The sequence below is a fragment of the Dermacentor variabilis genome, chromosome 10 (assembly GCF_050947875.1).
Source record: "Dermacentor variabilis isolate Ectoservices chromosome 10, ASM5094787v1, whole genome shotgun sequence".
Classification (NCBI taxonomy): domain Eukaryota; kingdom Metazoa; phylum Arthropoda; class Arachnida; order Ixodida; family Ixodidae; genus Dermacentor; species Dermacentor variabilis.
In genome coordinates, this window is record NC_134577.1 from 52080806 (window position 1) to 52104612 (window position 23807).

Below are 23807 nucleotides of genomic sequence, written 5' to 3' on the forward strand. Positions count from 1 at the left end.
CCAAAATGTCTGCCGCTTTGTTGCAGCCGCGCCGGCTAAACCGCGCGTCGTAGGCGAAACGTAACACTGGTTATCGTTTCGTTGCCTCTTCAGGAGTACTTTAACTGCTTTAGTGTTTCATAAGAGCTTGTTCTTGTGCAAGTTGGTGTTTAGGTTTGCTATGCACTATTCTAGTTGGTGCAGCATGAAACAGATTTAATAATGAAGACAGGCAAGCTGACCTAACAATTCTGGCTTGGGGATGGGTCCAGTCCTTGAGGATGTCACCATCTTGCTCAAGTGCCTGTCACAGTCTTCTTAGTTCTGTTTATTCCCGCACGAGGTGATGAATGCTTGAGTTACCTCTCTTATGACAATGACTGAACGAAATCTTGTCAATTGTAACAAGAATTAATCATTTCTCAACTGCGCTTGTGCATGAATTATATGCTAATTAATGCAGCACATTTCGTAGCAAGCATCAACTGACACTCGCAGGGCTGTGATGTAATCTTGCTGTCCAGAAGTAACAGACCATGATCTCTTGTATCTAACTCCACTATCACTCTGATTAAATACCAACTCTTTCATCTTGTTTTGCATTCTGGACACCATAAGAAAAAAAAGGACATTGGAATATTTATGAAGGGAGCTGTGTTGGCGGGGGAGGGGGGAGAGAAAGGGGGAGTCCATTTTGCTGTGCAAATACACAGAAGTGTTATTCTGAATTGCACTGCGTTTTTACTGTGGCAAACTCTAGACTTACTGTCATTATAAAAGTGCCACCCTCTTTCACTGTGAGGTAACATGTTGTAAGGCTTCTTTCTTTGTTGCTTTCAAGTTAATTAGGATGATAAATTAGGGATAGTTTGTTCAATAATATCAGGGTTTATTGATAGCTTTTTCAGTTTTTATTGCCTTTAACAATAGGACTTTCCGAATTTTTTTCCTCACTGTGCCAGAACATTAGTTGCCATAAGCCATGGCATTTGAATTGCATGCTGGTAACTACATTTAACTGCAAGTCAGTGCAGTGTGTTGTAATAATTTTTTTCTTGCTAATTTATTCTCTACAGGACCTGAGCCATAACAAGCTGACCTCATTACCGGCCATGATAGGGTTTCTGTCTCGGGCAACCAACGTAAATCTGTCATACAACTGTCTTGCTGAGCTTCCTCCTGAAGTTGGCAGCATGAATGGTAATACATGCGTTACAGTTCAGAAGTTGTTGGAAGCATAGCAGATACACAATTGAACCTCAGTACAGTTTAACTTTATTATAATAAGTCATATATGACACGAAAATAGTACTTTCTTAATATCTGACTTAGTTATCAGAAAAAAAGAGAGTTTACTTAGTTATATCTCACAATGCACTATATCTGTGCTTATTAATTGATGTGGGAATTATAACCAAGTGGTTTATAATGAAGTGATGGATTAATGAGAGAAAAATGAAATCCGCTTTCAAAGCCTCAAATAAATACATAGTGTTAGCATTCTTACCAAACCCTTGTTAGGTAGCAATCGTACTTGGTATCACAGGAGCCTTCATGATGGCTGCTGCTGTGAATATTGTGTTGCCAGAAAAATTTTTTTTCTCATTACTTCTTTTAGTTCAGTGGTTCTTGTAGGAATCGTTATGCTTTAGAAGAAACATTTGACATGGCAAAAAATTATCAGAAAAACAAATCTCACAAAGCTAAGTGTCAGCATCTTTAATTACATAATTTGTCAACATAGTGCCGCTAATAAACATGACCCTCCATTATATTTCACAAATGACTATGCGTCACATCATATTGGTGTCAGGTCTCTGGGCTGTATCTTTAGATCCTGCTGCCTACGGTATATAGGTGACAGGTGACAGGTGACAGGTAACTTACGATTGACATTATTTGATTGTGAATTAAAAAGTCTGAAAAACCATGTAGGTGACAGGTGACAGGTGACAGGTAACTTACGATTGACATTATTTGATTGTGAATTAAAAAGTCTGAAAAACCATGCACTGTTGCAACACCTTGAGGAGTTGACAGTTCATGGGAAAACCCTGTGACATGTTGCCAACTCCACTGAGATTTTTTTCCTGTTGTACATCTCCGCTTGTCTATCTGTTTTCGTGCTAGCTGTCAATTTGGTGTCGTTCACATGCGCAAAAGATAAATTTTGCACTTCAGTAATAAAATTTTGTCCAGAAAGGGTTAAGATACCTTCCACACATAGTTAGGGATAGTGCAAGGAGCAAAAAAAAAAAAAAAAAAAAAGCAAACAATGCTGAACTGGCACGCACTGCTCTCAACCATGAATCTAGACCAAGTTGCCCTCATTTATGCTCTTCAATATGTTTTTTTTTTTATAATGATGAAGCTCACAGCTAGTGAGCATAAAAGGTGTTTCTGGACACATTTTTCGTTATTGCCGTTTGCATTTATCAGTTGGCATGCTTATAACTAAACTTGCTAGTTCAAACTATTAAACATGGAAATTCCCTTCATGCCCAGAAAAATTCATTTGGCTGCACTAAATGAGCAAGAAATTTAGAATTGTGTGATGATTGGCTGCAAATCCTACAAAAATGCTTCTTTTGTTTTATTTCAAAAAGGCTGGCATTCAAGTTCAGTAATGGGGCTTTCAGTTAGGTTCTGTGCACTAAAGGTGTGAAGTTGAGAAGTGACCAACCTGATGACTATGAGCAATGGCTCGTGGGCAATACATTTCATAAGTAGCTTTTGCAGTATCTGCATGAAATAGGCCTCCATGCTTATACTGTGTAATGTCATTCTGACATTATGGCGCATGGCAGCCCAAGTGAATAAAAAAAAATATCAGTTGCTGTTGCGCTGTCAAATATTGCATGCAATGATCAAGATTTCGGGACTCAATTGTCTAATGCTACACATTAAGTAAATGTTTTCCCTGTATAACCATAGTCTTTTTTTTTTTATCTGGCAACAGCTTTGCAAATCCTGGATGTGTCATCCAACCGACTAAAGAGCTTACCAGAGCCCATCGGTTCACTGTGCCATTTGGAGCAGCTGTTTGCACAACAAAATGATCTCACAGTACTGCCACCTTTTTCAGGCTGCGCGCGGCTCAAGGTAAGTTCAAACAAGTGTTTGGTACGGCCGTTTTTTTCAGTATAGTTGCTGGCAGCGAGGGTTTGTTACTGTGTTTCCAGGCAGCCATGTAATTGTCACCTAGAATGAACACATCGTAGTCATCAGGTAACACAAATTCAAGCTTGGCTTCGTGGATAAATCACCCCTGATGATACCTATGAGGCATGAGTTCTTTGACTGCACTGAGAAATTTGCTCACAGCACGAAGAATTCCATCCATCGTTTTTCGTCTTGGATTACTGTAACCAGTTACTAGCGCCACCTAGGTGCTGCCATGTTAGCATGTTTTGTTTTGGCTAAAGCCCCTGCATCCACGCGCCACCACCGCTTTCTTAAGTAGCGCCAACCTTTGTTGTGCGCCGCTTTTCTCCTCACACCAAATCCGGTTCCGGTATTTCCGGTTCCGGCATTTCCGGTTTAAAAATTTCCGGTTCTGGCGTTTCCGCTTCCTGGAGTTGCGCTGCGGGAATTTCCGCTTTGACTGCTGTTAAACGATGGTGAGACGCCCGCGCGTGCTTAGTTGAGCTGTGGCAGTCGCCATAAGAAGAATGCAAAGGGGACAAGCTGTTGTATTCCGCTGTAGTAGTAGTTGGCGGTCACTGTTTTCCAAATGCACGAAAAACGGCAGTGGTCTGTAAGCGCCCAGGCACTACATTCCACTGTACGTTGTCGCTCGTGCCACAACCGGTCGCAGGTTGACGCGAAGCAGCGAACACGAGCAGATCGCTGGTTACAATAGGCGGTGGTTCTTGAATGGAATTGCATTCACAGTTTCAACCGCAGCTGGTGCAATTAAAGCCTCTCCACCGACGCGAAAGTAAACAACGCTAAAAAACAAAACGTCACTTCCAATCGGAACAGGAAGCTGCAGCTACGTAAGTTCCGCTTGGCGCCGGAAGCTAAGGGGGTGAGTGGGAGAGGGGCGCGGAGGAGGAGGGCAAGTTGGCGGTACTTAACCTGGCCGGCGGAAACGTGTATGGAGGGGCTTTAGTTTTGGCTTCAACTATAGCGGGCAGGGGTTTCTTTTCTATTGAATTTAGTAGCTTTCATGATATGGCCGAGGAAAGCTAGTCTAAGCTTCATAGCGTTCTTCTTCAAGATGAAATTTGGGTGTGATCTTTGACAAGATCAAATTATTAGTTTAGCATTAACCTTCCTGTACTTTTTCTGTTTCCAAGGTTAATGACAAGAGAAAAAGAAAAGTAAATTAGCAAATTGTGTTAAAATTCAACGATTGAATCATTGCGTTAAATTGCACATACTTTACTGGATAGAATAGTATTTTGCAATTTCCAAAGTTCTGTAAAAGGCGACTTTGTAACTGCAGTCAAACCTCTGTATAAGAAAATTCTCAATATAACGTATTTAACTTTTTGTGACTTGTTCATAGGACACCATTTATTTAGAACCTAAATTTAACTAAATGTGTTTATACACGATTTCAATGTAACGAAATTTCACTGCCGCTGCGAAATAATACCGAGACAACAAATAAGAACTGTGAATGCAGATGGTCAGATGGCTAAATTGCAAACGGCTGCTTGCGAATGCACCTCTGAAATTGTACATTGCTGTTCAACCAAGAGTGACTGCCGAAGCGACTCAGTCCAGTCTATCGCGTCTTGTGCGCTGTATGCATGGGGTGCGAGTGAAAACATACGAGGGTGAGCCGAGAAGGTGGCATTATGAGCACCATCTTGCATTGTCCCATGCGAGCAAGGGAAAGGGGTGGAAAAAGAGCAAGCTCGCGGTAATGTGATCAAGCATGTACGAGAGGAGGGGAGGAAGTGGGTTGCATGTTGGCGCACATCTCCTTTTCCAGTGCAGCTGAGCACATGTGCAGCTTGCTCCTTGTTTTAGAGGTTATCAGCAGCATGTACAAAGAACGGGTGTGCTGAAATAGTGTGGCATCATGTGTGCCGTTTTCCTATGCATTTATTACTAGAGGCTGCATAATCTTGAGTTTCAGAGACGTCTTGAATCGAGGGGCAGATGAATCAAGCATTTACTCCCGCTGCCTGGTGTCTGCCCACGGCAGGTGACATTATCAGCCATGGGGGCAGAGTAACTGTGGCTGGCTTTGCTTCATGTCACCAATGTGAAGATATCGTCGACATTTCATGAAACTGTATCTGTCATTCCAACTCTGAAATTCAACAAAATTGTATTTTTTTTTTTCTTATTCAAGTTTGCATTTCTTGGTTGCCTGATAATTCGAGAAATTTTGCTGCCCCTTCCGTGTAAAAAAACATACATCGACGACTGTACTTATTTGTATGAAAGATGAAATTTCTGTGGAGCAAAATTTCTATATAATGAAGCAAATTACCAATTTTACTGATTTCGTTATATTGAGGTTTAACTAGTACAGTCAGACATTGTTATAATGAAGTCACATGCAACACAAAATACCTTCGTTATATCCGATAAATATAATAAGCTTATATTTGTTATCTGCTTGTACTGGTGAGAACAATTTTAGATTAATTTTGTTATATCCCAAAATTTTTCATATCTGTGCTTGTTATAAATCGAGATCAGACTGTACCCCTGATAGCATGGTTTCGTTAGAGTAACTGCTGCACAAGGGCTAAAGTTTAATTTAGGTGTTCTAAAGTGCATTAAAAAAGCATCAAACAGGCTAATTGACATTTATAAATTGAATTCCAGGACTGTGGCTTATTATAAGACCATTGCACAGATTGCTCATGTCAGTCTTTCTGGAGGGTTTCTGTACCCTCTGCATGTTATCTTATCAAGCAAGTTTGTGCATAGCCTGAAAAATGTGGCCAGTGCAGAACAAGGATGACGTGGAGAGTCGAATTTCAAATGCTTTGTTTTGAACAGACCCACAATTTTGAGGGTGCACGACTCGAGCAGCCTCGAGCTGTACTATTGCAGCTGCAGACTGCACCAGTGTTGTCATAACAACTCCAATGAGGCTTAAGTTGTTCAGAGTGTTTGCACTAACTGCTTCAGAAGGTGGAATGCATTGTATTGCAGGAGCTTCATGTTGGTAACAATGCCATCGAGGAACTTCCCATTGAGGTGATAGAGACGTTGCTGGGTCTCAAGACGCTGGACCTGAAGTCCAACAAGCTCTCGACCCTGTCGCCGGACATCACCATGATCCAGGGCCTGGAGCGGCTTGACCTGTCCAACAACAACCTCGCCTCACTACCCTACGAACTGGGAACCCTTGTTCACCTCAAGGGTCTCGGTGTGGAGGGGAATCCCCTCAGGGCCATCCGCAGGGACATCGTCAAGGTGGGCTTGCTTGCACTGGCGTCAAAACGGGTTAGTGCAAGATAGCAAAAAAAAAGTATGTAAGATACAAAGAACATGAAAGGGAAGATTGTCATCTGCCAGACAGTAGCACAAAGCTACATAGTAAACGAATACGGTTCCTCAGAATAAAAGGGTTCAGAAAGAAAACATTCTGAGGAACCTGTACAGGGGTTTCCTTTCCAGCTCCATGCTGCAGTCAGATGGGTGACTACAGTCGAGTGACTATTCCTTTCCTGAAACCTTCGTCCATTTCATGAACCTTCGTCCACCTCGTGGACTTCTGCAGAACTGATTTCCCATATTCTGTGTTCATTTGGTTTCAGTTGTCAGTTCTTACTTTTTAATTAGCTTTATATTCTTTATATATACCATGATTGTCCTGTTTACAGTTGTTTATGTATTAGTGCATGCTGTATAACCTTTAGTTTCTACTGTCATTCCTAGAATTCACATATCATTGTTGAAACCAGTATTCTATGTGTCATTGTTAACATATCCTTGTCATTTATTCTTTAGATGTACTTGGCATGACCCCTTTCATGCTTTGATCTCAAATGAAATTCACAGTATTTCTAAATACGAAAAGTTGACAGTCACTTTAGTATACACTAAAGAGGATGAACGCGGAAGCCTGCGTGCTCATCAGTCATTCGTTAAGTTACTTGACATTCTCATTCTAATGCATTGTTACTTCCTGTTACTTACTTCCTCCCGCCAAGGATCGTGGGTCTGAGTGCCTTAATTAATTCTATCGTAATTAACTGTGCCTTAATTAACACTAAAGGTTGTGGGTTCACATCTCACCAATGGTCATGGGTTTAACCATCAGTGCTGGCATCATCAATTTTGGTGCCATTGAATTTTGGTCCCACAAAAATTCAATGGGTTCGACTCAAAGTGGGTTCGACTCCCACCAAAGACCGTGGGTTTGAGTGCCTAAATAAATTTGCCTTAATTAACACAAAAGGTCGTGGGTTTGACTCCCACCAGTGGTCGTGGGTTTGACCATCAATGTTGGCATCATCAATTTTAGTGCCATTGAATTTTGGTCCCACCTAAAGTCGAGGGTTCAAATCCTACCAGAGGTCATGGGTTCCAGCGCCTTAACTTTGCTTTCATTAACACCAAAGGTAGACTATTCGAGTACCTTAACAATATCATAATTAACTGTCTTAATTAACTTTGCCTTTATTAACACCAAAAGTCGTGGGTTAGACTCCCAGCAATACTTGTGGGTTTTACTCCCACCAAAGATTGTGGGTTTGAGTGCCTCAATTAACTTCACCTTAACACCATAGCTCGTGGATACGACTTGCACCAATGGTCACGAGTGCTATGATCAATTTTGGTGCCATTGAATTTGGTGCCATAATGCCGGATGGTAAATTTTTCGATAATGCTCAACAACAGATTTTTTGACCCATGAGGCACTTCAGCAATGGTTGTGGGTTTTACTCCCACCAAAGATTGTGGATTCGAGTGCCTGAATTAACTCCACGTTAATTAACACCATAGCTCGTGGGTTCGACTTGCACCAATGGTCGTGAGTGCCGTCATCACTTTTGGTGCAATTGAATTTTGGTGCCATAACGCCAGATCGTCAATTTTTCGATAATGCTGGACAATGGATTTTTCGACCCATGAGGCACTTAAGGCCCTTAATAAAATTAATTCGGCTTCGCACTGCAATCGACTAACCCCCTATTCAGAGGGTAGAGTGACTGTCCCAGAAAAGTGTTAATGTGCAGTTTTATTCCTGGTCCAGGACTAATTTTTCAAGATACTTCAGCCAGGATGTGGACCTATAAGAGTTACACAGTGCTTAGAGGAGACAAGTGGGGGTCTGTTGATTAATAGATCAGTTACTTTGACTTGCAAAATGTATTCAGAGGTAAAATTGTATGGAGTCTCAACATTAGGAAATTTGCAGTTGTAAGGTAGGCATAATTTCCGTTGGACGGAAAGTTAGAGGTGTTTGTTATAGATTTTGTCTTTCAGCAGACCCAAGTCATTTGGTAATGATAATGTTGGGGTCTTTAAAATTATTTGGTGTGGAAGACTGATGGAATCGAAATTTTACTTCGGCTGACTAAATTGGTTATAAGTGAGTAGTGCATACCAATAAAACAATGTTCACGAAGCTGCTGGGCTTGCATTTATCTAATTTTCTTATTAACAGCCTTTTAAATAGCACCTAAGAAGGATGACACGTGGACCTGGTGGTTAGCCACTATGACACATATTCCAGACCATGGCCTCCGAGATCTCCAACATGCTCAGGTGCCACCTTATTTCAGAGGTTACGTCAAGGCACTGCGCTGGTTCTCAACATATTTGGTTATGTGTCATTTCGGTGGGCGAAAATGGGCATCGCTTCTTTTTTTTTAGTTTATCAAAAGCATCAGTTTTTGTTAGCTTTTTGTGGTGCATCCACTTGTATTTCAAATGCAATACTTTGCATCAAGGCTGCTCTATGTCTGCATTGTGTGAAACTAGGCTTCATAAGTGGTTCAAAGTTTCATTGCTGTTGGCCTCTAATACAGGACATTGTGGCCAGATGCGTGCTTTGTGTTGTGTCTGAGAAACGCTGACGTATCCCATGAGTCTACAACTGTTACCTTTGCTTTTTACAAGTACAGAGAGGTACAGTGCACCTGCTGAAGTGGCTGCAAGATCGGCTGGGCGAATCGCCAGAGGGTGCCGCCCACAAGCGGCTCTCTGGAGGAGCGGGCCTCAACGATGGCTCTGATCTGATCGAGTCCATTGAGAAGTTTGCCCTCAAGACGACCCATGCACTGGAACTAAGGTGGGCACAGGGGTCTCTTTTTCATCCATGTGTTGGCTGTAATCTTTTGGTGCAGCGGGCTGCACTGTTTATTGCCAAATGAATTGCCCAGCTGCTCTACTACACGCATTGTTGTCGTGTGTATGAGACATACGCAGATGACATGGGGTGTTACTTCCTTTTTTTTCTTTCTTTCTCTGTCTTTCAGCAAGCGATCTCTGCATGATGTCCCCGAGGAGATTTTCAAGATGGCGGCTGAGTGCGATGCCAACACGATCGACCTCAGCAAGAACGCCCTTGAATCTGTTCCAAAAGGGTACGTTCAGATTCTTACCATTAGCACGACACATGAAGGCGTGGTCATAGCATTAAATAAAAGTAATTGAGTTTCATTTGGTGGATGATTTTGATTGAATATTATCCACACACTACTATAGAGGGCCAAAGATCAAAGTAAACTGAAACTGTGAGCATAACATGTTCGTTTTTAAATTGGTTTGGAATTTCAGCTGAACGATTTTGTGTTGTTATGGTGTGAAGAAAAAAAAAAAAGGGAAAGTTAGATGTTTTTATGTAAGTAATGATTTTAGTGTATAAAGCTTGGTATAGCTGTGTTAAACGTGGTGAATTATTGAGGGTTAATTCGTTTCTGTAAAGTCAGCTAATAAATACATGTAGTATTATTCAGGTCATAGATAAATTTAGAACTTCACCATTTCTTTGTTCTTATGTATTTGCAAATACCTGTTGTTTATTCATGTTCCCAGACTTGAAGCTGCCTGTCCTGTCATGACAGAGCTGAACCTGAGCTTTAACAAGATAACAGTACTGCCAGGCTTTTTGTGTCTTGCTACGCGACTTACATTCCTGGATTTGAGGTAAGCTAACCTAAAAAAAAAATTTCATTAATTATGCTTTATAGTCGTGTTGGTAACTTCGCGAGAAAGTAGTTTAACTAATCTGCTGTCACCTTAACAAAAACTTCTCTTCATAAATTTTTTTAATCCCAGTGACTGTTTTATTGACATTTTGGTGATGTAAATAACCAGTAAAGTGCCCTGGTTAAAATTCCTTAAGGGACTTTGGCTAAGTTCAATGCTTCACCTCCATTTCAAATCCCCAAGGGAGATATACCGTATGTTCTGGTGCACTATAACAGTCATACTTTCACAAACTTTTAGGCAAAATTAATACACAAGAGATAACTTTAAGCTAGTGATCATCATCACTTAGCAACTGTATTGCAACAGTGGAGCGTCTTGGGCCTCAACACGACGACATTGTCCTAAAGAAATTGCCAGCACTGCCCGATGGGCAAAGAATGGACAGTAACAGCAAGGTTTAGGGTTGTGCTTGAACTGCTCTGACTGTGTCGTAGCAGGTGCTGCATGTTTGCTCGAAGGCTGGCCAGAGGCGAATTTTTTTTCAAGGGCACATAGGCTTAACCAGTGCTGCTTTTCCAGGTGTTGATGACAAAAGTTATGGTTTGGTGCCAAGTCTATGCAGATCTATTCGCTGTAGCCATAGGGCTTTCAAAAAGTTGATTCCTCTCCAGCGGAAGTGAGAACCTGGGAACAGCTTGAATCGTGCCAACTTCACGGATCCTGTTTTTCGAACATCGTGTTCTGCAGCTGCAGGACACGATGTTAAAAAAAACATCAACCGAGACGCTGTGCAGCATACTTGATTTCGATCGGAATTATACACTGGCTTAATAGTGAATGTGATGGTGTTCCACAAATGTGTGTATGACCTAGCAGTTCTGAAAAATCTCTCCGAGTCCATAAATTAATTCTTCATCTTTGGCTTTATTTGGCTATGAGCAGTGTCAATTGCAATGTGACTTGCTCACCAAAACTGTCGATGGCACACGTTTTCAAATTTATATTCCTATGTTCGGAATACTTAAAAAATTCTGAATACTGAAATTCAAACTGAATTGAATACTGAAGAGCATAATATTTAACTGAATTTTCAAAAATATTCAATGTTTGTGCAGACCTACTCAATCTTTTACTTGAAAGAAAAATCTGTCATCTGCCTGGTTATGCATTTGTATGGTTTGGTTTTGTGCACGATAACATGGTAGCAAAAACAGTTATAGACCACAATAGATCAATTTATTACACACTACTAGGATCGGGACCTTTTTTTGTCTCCCGGAAATTGCATAGTTTTGTATTTATTGCAACCATGTCTACAATCGAACATGTCTCTGGATAGCCAAGGCCACAGGTTCAACATTTAGAGCGCTGCTCTTAGGTGGGCATTCCTGTGGCGAGCGTTGGCGTCGGCATTCTCGGCGTAACCGAGTGATCAAGCACAGTGAAGGATGAAAGAGCGAATGTGAAGCACAGCGGGCGATGAAAGACGGCGATAGCGATGAGAGCACGAGGAGGTAAGCAGGGAAGGAGGGTGCAGCGGGACCATGAAATGGAAAGCGAAGGAGGCTGATATGGCAAAAGTGTGAGAACATAAGCATTATGCTGCACAAGAGGGGCTCTGCGGCAACGATGGCGGTGAGATGACGCCAGAGTAGCATGCATTTCTGTTCGCTGATGACACAATTAGTACCATATATGGAAACAAAGTGCTGCATGAGTGGAAGTCTGCCTGTGGTGGCTGCTGTGAATCGTGCCCACGCGTCACCCATGCGCTGCCTTTTGTGATCTCCCGACTAGGGAGGCAGTCGTGCTACGCTTCGCTCCATTTGCAACGTTCCACATGAGACCGGTTGTCCGTGCCAGCGAATATATTGCAAAATGACATGTGTAGAACTCAAATTTCGCGTTAGGGAGTATCATAATTATCAGTGAATTTTTTTTTCTCAGGGATCATGAGAGTGTAACTTGGGTATGTTAAAAGATTAAAGTGTATACTGTTGATAAGAGGTATGTAGAAGCTTGTTGCTGGCCCTATTTCATGCCTTATTCATCATTTTTTAGGAACAACCAGCTAAGTGACCTTCCTGGGGAGATGTCGGTCCTCTCCAATGTAAGGGAGGTCAACCTGTCATTCAACAGGTGAGCCCCAATTGCATATGGAATATAATTACTGCATTCACACATCCACACCACCCTGTGAAATTGTTTGACGAAGAAATGGAATAGGGAATCTGCCAACCAAAAAGGATAGGTTAAAGAACTTTTAAAAAGGTTCTAATTACCTCCTGGAGTTTTATTTTCTATGAAAAAGGCTTTTATACAGAAGCCAAAACATCTTAAGAGCTTTCTTTAACCTCTGCTTTTCGGTTGATGTTTTCAGTATATTTCATCCATTCAACATGCCTCCTCCTGACAAGGCGAGATATCATTGAACAATCGATTTCATGAAGTTGCTTGATTGCTGCACTTTAAAAGTAAAGTTCCCTAGCCCGTAACTTTTACTGCTTGGCTATGCTGCTATGTAGTGCCATTATTTCGAAATAAATTTTTATACTGAATAAAAGGAGGTCCGCTTGTAGCCATGTTTTATGGGAACTCCGTCTGCATGCTTACCTATCCATATACATGTATTTGTACATATTACAGTCAAGCCTCTGTATAACGAAGTCGCATCCAACACAAAAATACCTTTGTTACGACTGGGACAAGATTTCTCAAGAATCTCGTTTTCGAAATGTTCGCTTGCGCTTGCGTGAGTTGCCGGCACTATGCTTTTGTCAGAGGTCGTCAGTGCGACGAGACAGAAGTGCCAATTCAACACTGCCTACTCTGTGATGCAAGAGGCAAAGCAAACATTCAGAAAGTGAGATGCTTGCACGATGTTGCCCCTAACGTTCACTATAAGCATATCCCATATATGCTTCTATAAGGCCCACACTAGCTTTTTTTTTAATGTTGGCAGGTTGCAGTTCATTATGGTTACACCACTTACAGTATTCAGTGCACATATGCAAAAAAGAAAAATTGTCATGGCCAGATTTTTTTATTAGTTCATCGTTGCCAGAACTTCTTATGCTGCCAAAGTTCCGGCTGGTGGCCTGTTTCCTGAGCTCTTTGACGTATGCAACTGCTCGAAGCATGAAAGGGTTAGAATACCAGCTCGTTAGTACAGATCCATTGAAGAAAACAGCGCTAAAAACGCAGACAAGAAAGGAAGAAGACAGGACGAGCACTGGCTGCCAATAATTTGTTTTATTATATGTGTGTGCCCAAAGTTAGAGAATGCCACTCTGACAAGTCCTGCATTAAGAACCACTCTTCCCGTTTGGCGCAGTGCAACAAACAAGCTGTTTATGAGATCCCCACTACGTATGGTAGGACGCATACCGTATTTACACGATTGTAAGTCGACTCAAATGTAAGTCGACCCCCCCATATCGCTTGACCGAAAAAAAAAAAAAAAATCCGAGGGCGCATTCGATAACGAAAATTTATTAGTAGCTGACATGGTCACTGGACTACTCGTCTTCACTAGTGCTGCCATCGTCATCGTTGCTGCGGTCCCACAGCGCGTCGTGGTCCAGCGAAATTTCAAATTTGTCAAACGACCGCACCAGGACATCTTGCAGACGCCAAATGCACCCAACCACACGCAGCCATCACGGAGGCTCTTTTGACAGGTCCGGTTGGCGTAATTTCGCAGTCTTCTGCCGCCAGCCACTCGTACTCACGGCGGAGCAGAACCTTAAAATTAAGGCGAAGGTCCGGACTTGTTTCATGACCACGTCACACTTCACTGGCAGGGACCGATCACGCAATTCAGCGACGCTGCCGCAAGCTTAGCCTACAGCTCTGGAAAGCGTCCAGACTTCGGCACGTGGTAAATTTCTCACTTGCCGCCACAGGGTGAAAATTTCGCTTCGCTGCAGTCGCCACTCTCGCACCACCCGTTTAGAAACATCGAAATTGCGGCCCGCTCCGCAGTGATTTGTTTCTTCGGCGTAAAGGATGGCAGCCCTCTTGAACGCTGCTGTGAACGAGTGCTGAAAGATTAGTGGGCCTGCAGCACTCATGACGACTGGGGAAGCATAGAAGTAGCACGTAGCCGGCAGTCAAGTGGAGCGCGTCAAAAAGTTGGTCAAACCAATGCCAATGCCTTTGAACAGAGAAAGAGAAACCCGCGAACGGTGTCTGCTCTTCCATGAACTACCGATACTCCCCGCAAGCGCCGCCGTTCTAAGGGTGCCGCCGCAAATGGGAACAACGGCGCTTCCATCAACTATAGACACCCCCCATGAGTGTTGCATGCACTGTAAGACTCTCAAAAATGTTGAAAAACCCTTCCGAAAAGTGAACAAACACGCGGGATAGCGAAAAGATACGGGTAGGACCATAGAGCAAACATAAAATTGTAACTACGTTGTAGCTCTCATTGGTATCGCTTTTTTTTGGCGGGGCCATGTTTTGGTTTCGATTGTAAGTCGACCCCCCCAACTTCAGACTTTCAAATTTCAAAAAAGGGGTCGACTTACAATCGTGTAAATACAGTACAGTTAAACTTCGATATAACGAAGTCGGTAAAATCGGCAATTTGCTTTCTTATATCGAAATTTCATTGTATTGAAATTAGATTTTTTATGCAAGTAAGTACAGTTGTCGATCTATTTTTCTTATACTGAAAGGGGCCACGGAATTACCCGAATTATCAGGCAATCAAAAAATGCAAATTTGAATGAGAAAACAATTCATTTTGATGAGTTTGGGAGTCGGCAACAAATGATACGGTTTCATGCCACATCGATGATATCTTCACATTGGTGGTACAAATTAAGCGAAGCCAGCAACGCTATCGCATGCACTTCACCCCCATGGCTGATAGTGTCGTGGGGGTGATAGCGTCGTGGGGTGAATAGCTTGCACTGGGACGACGCTATCATGAAAAGTGCTGGCAGTGCAGAGTGAATGCTTTGTCTGCCTCTCGCACCAAGGGATCACGGAAACTCGAGATTATGCAACCTCTCATACTAGAAGTGCGGGAAGACAGCTTACATGATGCCACGCCGTCTCAGCATGCCCACTCTTTGTGCATGCAGCAGGTTACCTCTAAAGCAGGATGCGCGGCTGTGTTATGCACCCAGCCGCACTTACAGCCATGCGCAGTCACAGCCAAGACACGCACCAGAAATTAAGACACATGCAAACTTACCACCCACTCCGCCCCTCTCTCTCGCGCGCGGTTGATCGCGTTACCGCGAGCCCACTCCCCTCCCCCTTTTTCCCTTTCCTTGCACAGGAAGGTGGCACTCGTGAAGCCTCCCATCTTTCTTGCCTCACCCTCGCACACTTTCACTCACACCTAAAGCAAACAGTGCGTGGGTGCGATAGGATCTTATCGCACTTGGACTTTGTACGGAGTATGGTGAGGCGGTACTTCGGTGGTAACATTAACACATCTCCATGGTCGATGACGTCGGATGTGATGGTCAGAATTTGCTGAGAGCCTGGAGGGAGCTCGGTATCTTCTGCAGCAAGCAGACGAAGTGGCTGGTACTGTTCATCACCAAGCGAATAATTGGTGTCGGTCATATGTACAACTCGTTGCCCACAACATATAGCCGCAGAAGCGGAGGCAAGGAAATCCTATCCTAAAATGAGCTGGTGGGAGCATGGCGACAGCACAACAAACTATATGTGGTGTATAGTGCCATCGATCATTACATGCACGGTACAAAACACGGGAGGGCGGATAGAGTCCCCTTGAGCTGCAACCAGCAGTGGTCCATTGTAAGGCGTTGCAACTTTTCTGAGACGCTTACTCAAATCAGCATGTATAACAGATAAAGTGGCACCAGTGTCCACCAAAGCTTCAACTTGCACATTCTCAACTAACACAGACATCATATTAGTACAAGGGCGCGCTAGAGGAATTGTAGTACTGTCAGTAAATGCAGTTTTTCCTCCGAAAACTGCATTACATAGTTTTCCGGGCGTCGGTCAGAGGTGAATGTGGCAGGCCGGAGCGGTGATGAGGAGTGGCGAAAGGGCGAAGGTGAGCGGCGTCTAGTGCTGCGGTAACCATTTGATGTCTTGGTTGTTGTGGGCGGAGATGTGGAACGGCATGGAGGGGGCACGTAACGCTGGTTTTGAGAAGGTACCTCAGCAGAATACGCATCGTGTTAACTCGTGTCGTACCCGCGACGCTCATCTTGTTGGCGCTTGTGGCAAAAACATGATATGTGGCCGCAATAACCAAAGTAATAGCATATAGGGCGAGAAGGTCGCCAAAGCGGGTAGTAGCAGCTGCTCGATACGCTGGGAGATAGTGCGGTCAGATGAGGCGATGAAGGCTCAAGTGGTATTGAGGGGACATTGGCCGGAGGGGCGACACCAACCGGCCTGTATGTGGGTAGAGACAACATAGAACGAATGCCGGTTGGAGGCGCAGTAGCAACCTGGGCGTATGTTGGCAGGGGGGAGGAGCAGGAGGGTCAACATGCGCAGAGCAAGTGATGGATGCGAGCTCCTCCTTGATGACGTTGCGCAACGCTGCACCAGTAGGCTGAGGAGGAAGGACCAACGGAGATGAAAAGCCAAGAGATTGAAGTTCCTCGCGAATAATCGCCCGAATCATTACACGCAGGTCAGGGTCAGCCGTAGAATGGCGTTCGCAGTCCAGTTGCAAGCGTACGGACTCGAGCTCGTCTAGGCGCTGGCACATCAAGACGACATTAGCGACTGTAGCCTGGTTCCTCACGGCTAGCGCGTTGAAGGCCACAGTCCCAATGCCTTTAAGAATATGACCCACCCTGTCTGACTCAGCCATAGCATCATTGACACAGCAACAGAGTGCAAGCACGTCCTTGATGTACGATGTGTAGGACTCACCAGAGTGTTGTTTGCGAGCATCCAGAGTTTTCTTTCGAGCAAGGGCAGAGCGAACCGCTGGCGTTCCAAATATTTGTCAAAGCTGCCGCTTGAAGGTGGTCCAATCGGAGAAATCAATCTCATGGTGTGAAAAACCAGGTCTTCACCACACCCGTGAAATAGAACAAGACATGGCGGAGCTTGAGTAGTTCATCCCACCGATTAGCAGAGCTTGCGCGCTCGTAATCGTCTAGCCAGTCCTCAACGTCTTCACCGCGAAGACCAGTGGACAGATGGGGATCACGCTGGTGGCCACTGTTTGATGATCAGAGAAGGTGTGGCTTGCAGTGTTGAGATGGTTACAGTAGAAGCGCCAGGCTGCTCGTCCTGTGACATGCTGGCAGACAGTCAGCACAAGCGGCAACCTGAACGAAGCTGCAGGGAGTACCTATGCCAGGCGTGCAGAGGCGGGGGACCAAGAAGCTCCTCCATCACTTGTGACATCACAGTTAGGGGCCCACCTTTATTGAGCCTGAGAGAGGCGGCGAAGGACCCTCGGCCAAGTCCATTATGATGATGCGCCTACCCGCACGATGAAGAAGAGGAGCACACACATGATGATGATAATGTACAGATGATGAAGTGCACAATAAATGCCCACAATATTTACAGTCGAACCCACTTATAACAATATTAAGGTGCCACAAAAATTCCATTTTTATAACCAATAATTGTTATAATCTGGTTGCATGAAAAAATCAAAATAAGGGGATGGCAGAGCTGTTGTGAGAAAACTATAATGGCAGGGAGGCCAGTGCCCCTCCCCACCACCTTCCTCCATCCGGCTGCTGATTGTGTTCACTCGTTTAACTGCTTCCTGAGCATTCTGATCGCATGTAACAAGCCGCGACTGTTGGCCTTAAAGAATGGCACTGCTATAACAACTGCAAAGAGGGGTCACGGCTAGCAAGCGATATGCAAGCACTGCCGAGGCATGGCATTGGTGGACCCAAAGGGGGCCTTTTAAGAATTGCGAGAAGGCTGCTGCGGCAGCCTGTCAGCTTGAGAAATCCAGAAGAAACGCTGAGGCGAGATTGCCACAAGCATCTCGCCACATACTTCTCACTGGCTTGCACGAGAAAACCCTGTGTCTGTCAGCCTTGCATGCTTTACATGAAGCTTGCTGACATCCTTCTCCAAGGCATCCAGGTGCTCCACGTAGTGCAGCAGAAGGTTCCTCGTGAAAACGAAGGCCCCTAAGGGACAGAATCATCTGCCAGGCCTACTGTGAGGACAATGCTGAGGCAGTCTGCCTTACCGCGTCATGACTGCCATCGCTATCTGATGCAAGCAAGTTCGCGATGATTGCCTCATCAGTTAGAAGCACTTAGTTTCCAACTCTCTAGCTGTGTGCATTCTTTTCACTGGCAACGTCATGCATTGCCAATGATCAGCAAGCAGATCAGCCATCTTCCATTTCGGCGGCGAGAAACTGCATGGCCAGGAATGATTTCGAAGCAAACAACGAAAACTAACGCGAGCAGTTAAGCTGTTTGCAGAACTGCGCTGAATGAGGAGCCAGCTAGCAACATGCGAGCAACCTGTGAGCAACGCAGTTGGCGCGGTTCATTCGTGTTTCGGAGAGTGGGGTGGCATAGAGCTGTGGGCGCAGCCGAGCTGTGCGCGCAGCCCATTCGTGTTTGGAGGGGTGGAAGGGCGACAGGAAAGAGACATGCAGAGATGGCTGAAAAATGAGCGTGCGGCGCTGTTGGAGTAGTGGCCCATCGTGCAGCAGTTCGAACTTCTTGTTTTCTTTTTTTTTCTTTTCAAGGATTTCGCATTTCACTGCCTTTCAGCTCGGACACCCAGCAGCCAAACTTCGTGGCTATAACCGATTGCGGCATTGGGGCATTGTAGTAAGTGGGTTATTTCACCATGGAAAACATACAAAAGTTGATGGTGCAGCAGTTTCTCATTGTTATAACCGATATATTGTTAAAACCGGTGTCGTTATAAGTTGGTTCGACTGTATCACCGTTCATTCTGGATACACTTCGGATGCATGCTCGCATACATTTGAAAACCTGCAAACTAGACTCTTTCAATATGGAATCAGTGGCAACTTTCAAGAAATTTGTAATACAGTACGTGTGCCTTGCATTGGGCGAGAAATGAATAACGGGGACAAATCTGGTGACAAACAGTCCCCATCAAAAACGGAAAACAATGGATATATGCGTGGTATTTTCATTAGATGCTGATATCCGCAAGAAACATTATAGTTGTACTTTACTATATACGGTAATTTATGTCGGTGTTCTTTCCGTCATGGTGCGAATGTATTGATATAATGAACAAATTCTTTAAACGAATAAGCCCTGTAAATTTTGCTGAGACTTTTTTGTGTCTTCAGGAACATAAAAGCAGTTATGGCTAAGGCACAGCTGCTGTAGATAAGCCAGTGAAGCTACACTAAATGTGCTCACGTCACCCTCTGCAAGAGAACAATCAATGCCACTATGCACTTCTCGTGTCGTTCACAAAGCCCTGTTTGCATGAACACAGTGTGACCTTGATAATAACTTGATAGTGGTGCTTTTGAGTCCTCAAAAAGTGAATAATATAAGAATATGACATTGGAGATGTTCAGGTTTATATTTCCTTGAAGGAGTGCAGAAAGAATTGTGAGGACTCCTTTTATTCTTAATGCATGCATCTGTTTTGGCCTCTAAGTTCGTACATAAAGGCATGTTACGTTACAGAGTTAAATTACAATAAGCTGATCTAATTTGTGCAGTGTTTGCAGGAAAACAAGTGAAGATGTTCAAGCTAGGGTGCCACAGTCTCATAATTTGCTTAGGCTAGTTCAGTAATCATTAATTAATTTTTTTTTAAAGTTTGGCTTGCTTTTATAATACTGTGTGCAGTGTAACAGAAGACCGCATGGTATCAGGATTTCTTATAAGTTGTAATGCTCTGCAGGTTCTCACGCCTTCCTGAAGTTTTGACCAGCTGGGAGTCATTGGAGATATTGTTTGCATCAGACAACAAGATTGAGGAACTGGACATGATGCAGCTGCAGAAGTTGAAGCAGATTGCCGTGCTTGATCTCAGAAACAACAGCATCCTGCAGGTTCCGCCCGAACTGGGCAACATGCGACAGCTTCGGTGAGCGCTGGCTTTCTTGTCCATTTCTTTGCAAGTCGTCAATGGGGCGGCATGTTATGTTATGACAAAAGTTTATTGCTATCTGCATCTGGATTCTTAGCAGTGGGCTAGTTGGCAAAAGAGCATAGGTAAGATATACTACGGATGATACAGCATAGGTTCTCTGCCTTGAATGACACATTTGAAAGTAAAAATTAAGAGGCAGAAGAATCTGCTTGGTTAATTTTAAGCCAATCTTTGTCTAATTCATTGGCCATTGTTAGAATTTAATTTTAGAGCTCTCATGTAAGGTCGGCACGTCTTTGAAATCAAATTCGTGGAATATCAGATGCTTCTCTTTGTTATTGTGACCTTACATTGTATAGACATTTTGATAGATCCCATTTTTTGTTATGATCATGGCTATCAAAATAAGTGTCTGTACCGCACTGGATGTATGGAAACGCCACTTCAGGAAATGCTGGTTTTGTAAAAGGATCCCAATAGCAAAATTATTTGAGCTGTGTCAGTAAATTACCCTTCTATAACACCAAAAATGCCACTCTTACCCATGATAGAAAGCTCCGTAAGGCAGATCGCGCCCTCACTTTAATGTTTTCCCACCTGCTCGTTGTAAAGTCATGCTTCTTGATGGCACCTGCTTGGGTCTAATTAATTTTTTAGTGCGATAGTTTTAAGGGGCCCGTGTTGCAGAAAATTCAATGTTGGCATTGGTGGAATTGTCCGTGAAAGAACTGAACCATGCATCCGGAACCATGCAGGCTCTCCGCGTGGCGCATAGGTATTACTGGACTAATTGAACTTCTCCAAGTAAGATGCGTAGTTCTTTGCAACACCATCTATATGGCGCTCACTTCCACGTATCCACAGCAGCAGCGGTGCCTACCTTGGAGGGAAAGAAAAGAAAATAGCCAGAAAGCTCGCCTTCATGCATAGCATTCGCCGCCATCAATTCCGGGAAAACTTTATGGTTACATAAGCTGCAGTTGCCGGGAAGCGTGAGAAGCAGTCAGGGATCTTTGAATGCTTTCGCATTCAACTCTTAAAGGCGAAGCTTAAGCGGCCTCCAAATTTTTATTGGCAAGGACCAACTGCATCATATTATAAAAGAGCCAAAGACAGAACTTATCAAGTTTCAAGAAGTTTGCTGGGCCTGTGCCATTTAAATAATGCTTTGAAGTTTGTGATGTGACACTGACAAAATGGCATAGGGGCTTTGGCACAAAACTCAAAAAATGACAAATTTGCCTTTCTTTTTCTCTATGACTAAGCAACCGATCAGTGCGGAATCAGTAAAATTAAAATTTTTAAAGAAATCTTCATCAGTGTAAATTGACTTTGCACTTTTCTTTACATGTCTTTAAATATGTAGTGAAGAGATGACTTAGTCCCAAAGTTTTGTTAAGGAAAAATAATACAGTCGACTTTCGTTAATTCGACCCTCACGGGACCGCCGAAATCGGTCGAGCTATCTGGCGGGTTGAATGAAACAAGATGCTGTAAAAACGCCCTAACACACCGCTGATTCATTTGGCAGTATTTTCCAGATTTTAACACACCCCCGAATCAAATGCGCACCCACTATTGATGTGTTTAAAGTAGAAAACTAACATAGGAATGACGTTAAAGCTCCTAAACAAAGTAAAAATCTAACGCACACCTGGGTTTCTAGCAAGAAAGAATGGGCAGGAATCTAATATGTGTGTGTTGGCCAGTTTTCTAAAGTCAGTTTAGCCGCAATACATGTGTTATGCAGTAAAGCATATGGCCGCTGTGAAGGCTGTATTTACATCATGTCTGAATGCACCACGCAAGCAATTTTCAGCCTTATTGTCCTAAAAAAAAGATGCATGTTAGAATTTGGTAAATATAATCACACATTGTGAGCTGAAGTTATTGCTTGAAAATCTTCCTTAGGCTGCAGAATTGATAGTTGGGCGAGTTGGTACGAATTCATAGTGAAATATTTAGCATGCACAATCGAGAAGGACACAGTGAAAGGGGACACACGAGCGCTTACTCACAAGCGCTCGTGTGTCCCCTTTCACTGTGTCCTTGTCGATTGTGCATGCTAAATATTTCACTATGACTTCCTTAGGCTCACTGAAAATAGGTGATTTTGATGGGAGATGACGTGCATTCAATGCATTCACTATCCCATAAGCTCTGCTGAGTCGGATGCTGCCATTAAAGGGGTTACTGGTGAGGTCACCTTACGGGGAAGGTGCAAGTGTGCTGACTCATCAAAGTTGAATTATTCACTGAAGGCTAATTTTAGGATTTAATTAACGAAACTTTGGGCCTAGAGAAATTCATGGGTGCGCACGGGAACCTTCGACTGGGATCGAATTAAACGAAAAAATTGAATTCACTAGAGTTGAATTAACAGAAGTGTACTTTAGTCTAACCTCTTCCTTCTGTCCACTCTCCTTCTGTTTGCACTTTTTGTACTAACATTAGTGGTATTGCTCTGGAAAGAAAATACTGCTTAATGACACTATTCGTCTATTGCTTTTTTTGTCTTGTCAAAATTTTATGCTGTAGTGGCTCATTCTCATGGAGCAGGATCTCAAAGATTAATATTTATGTCACTCAGTCATGTAGCTAACCTCAGCCATGCTGTTGCATTTGTGTAGTGCTTACCATAGTTAGTCCTTTCGAAGGCCTGTAATGAGCTACAGAAAATATTTTTCAGAACAAATCATGCACCGAATAACCTAAATTGAAGTCACTGGGCACATGATTTTTTATGTGATGAATTTCTCTCAAATTCACTAGTTTAATAAGCTTTAAGTACAGTTTCTTAAAAGCTCACGTTTTAAACTTCACTGCACTCGAAGGAATTGCCCAAAATAGAGAGCTTAGAGTAATCGCTAAATGTAGCCCTTGTCTTTTATGTAGTTCTTAAAAGTGCACTGAAGTTTCAAACATGATAAAAGAAATTAACTTTGTTTTTTATACTAGTGACATTTATTAGAGTTGCAGTGCACTGCTGGGCGATGTTAATTTGCCATCTGCTCAGCTCTGATTGGCTCAATATGTGAACGTGGCCGAATTTAATGCCATGGGGAAATTTGATGGGGCCCAGAATAGCCCCCCTTGGCATTTTCAAATTTCGCCGTGCTTGCACATTGAGCCAATTAGAGAATGTGCGCTGCCCTTGGAGTCAATCAGGGATGACAAGACTGCCAATTTGATAGTATTTGTCATAATGATGATATTACAATGACATTTGTTATAAGCATATATTCACTGCACACTGATATTGGAGAGAGTCATTTTAAGTTCACTTCGTCATATACAGTAATTCGCTATCAGTCAAAGCTTGATATAGTATAAATAGTTATTGGGTATAAGGAAGTCAATATAAAATCTTTCTTGTTGACATCAGCATGGTAATGAATGTGCATTTATTATGAATACTGAATCTAACTAAGGTTGTTTTTTTGTCCTTGGCAACTTAGTTATAATGAGGTTTGTCATAACGAGCTTCAAATGCAGCAGAATTTCATGGTGTTCAAAATAGGACATCCCGCTGCGCTAACTTGCAGACATCCTCCTTGGGGATAATCACTTTTGGGGATAATTTCACTTTTTGAGATTTTGCATGACTATAGCGAGAGACATTTCGCATCTGTGCTTGATAGCGATCTTGCCACTGTGCTGACTGTGCTGAGGCAACAGGTGCGGCATTGTGCCAGGAACACTGTCACTCG

General features: G+C 43.2%; 1 protein-coding gene across 1 annotated transcript in view; it reads left to right on the top strand.

Annotated features, from left to right (window-relative positions):
- LOC142560544 (leucine-rich repeat-containing protein 40-like) overlaps positions 1-23807 on the top strand; it is a 39358-nt gene that overhangs the window by 6121 nt on the left and 9430 nt on the right. Inside the window, exons 5-12 of the mRNA XM_075672725.1 lie at positions 1056-1179; positions 2939-3081; positions 6106-6369; positions 9030-9196; positions 9384-9491; positions 9943-10053; positions 12121-12198; positions 19906-20091. Of these exons, the coding sequence (XP_075528840.1) occupies positions 1056-1179; positions 2939-3081; positions 6106-6369; positions 9030-9196; positions 9384-9491; positions 9943-10053; positions 12121-12198; positions 19906-20091 (1181 nt within the window). The remainder of the gene's footprint in view (positions 1-1055; positions 1180-2938; positions 3082-6105; positions 6370-9029; positions 9197-9383; positions 9492-9942; positions 10054-12120; positions 12199-19905; positions 20092-23807) is intronic.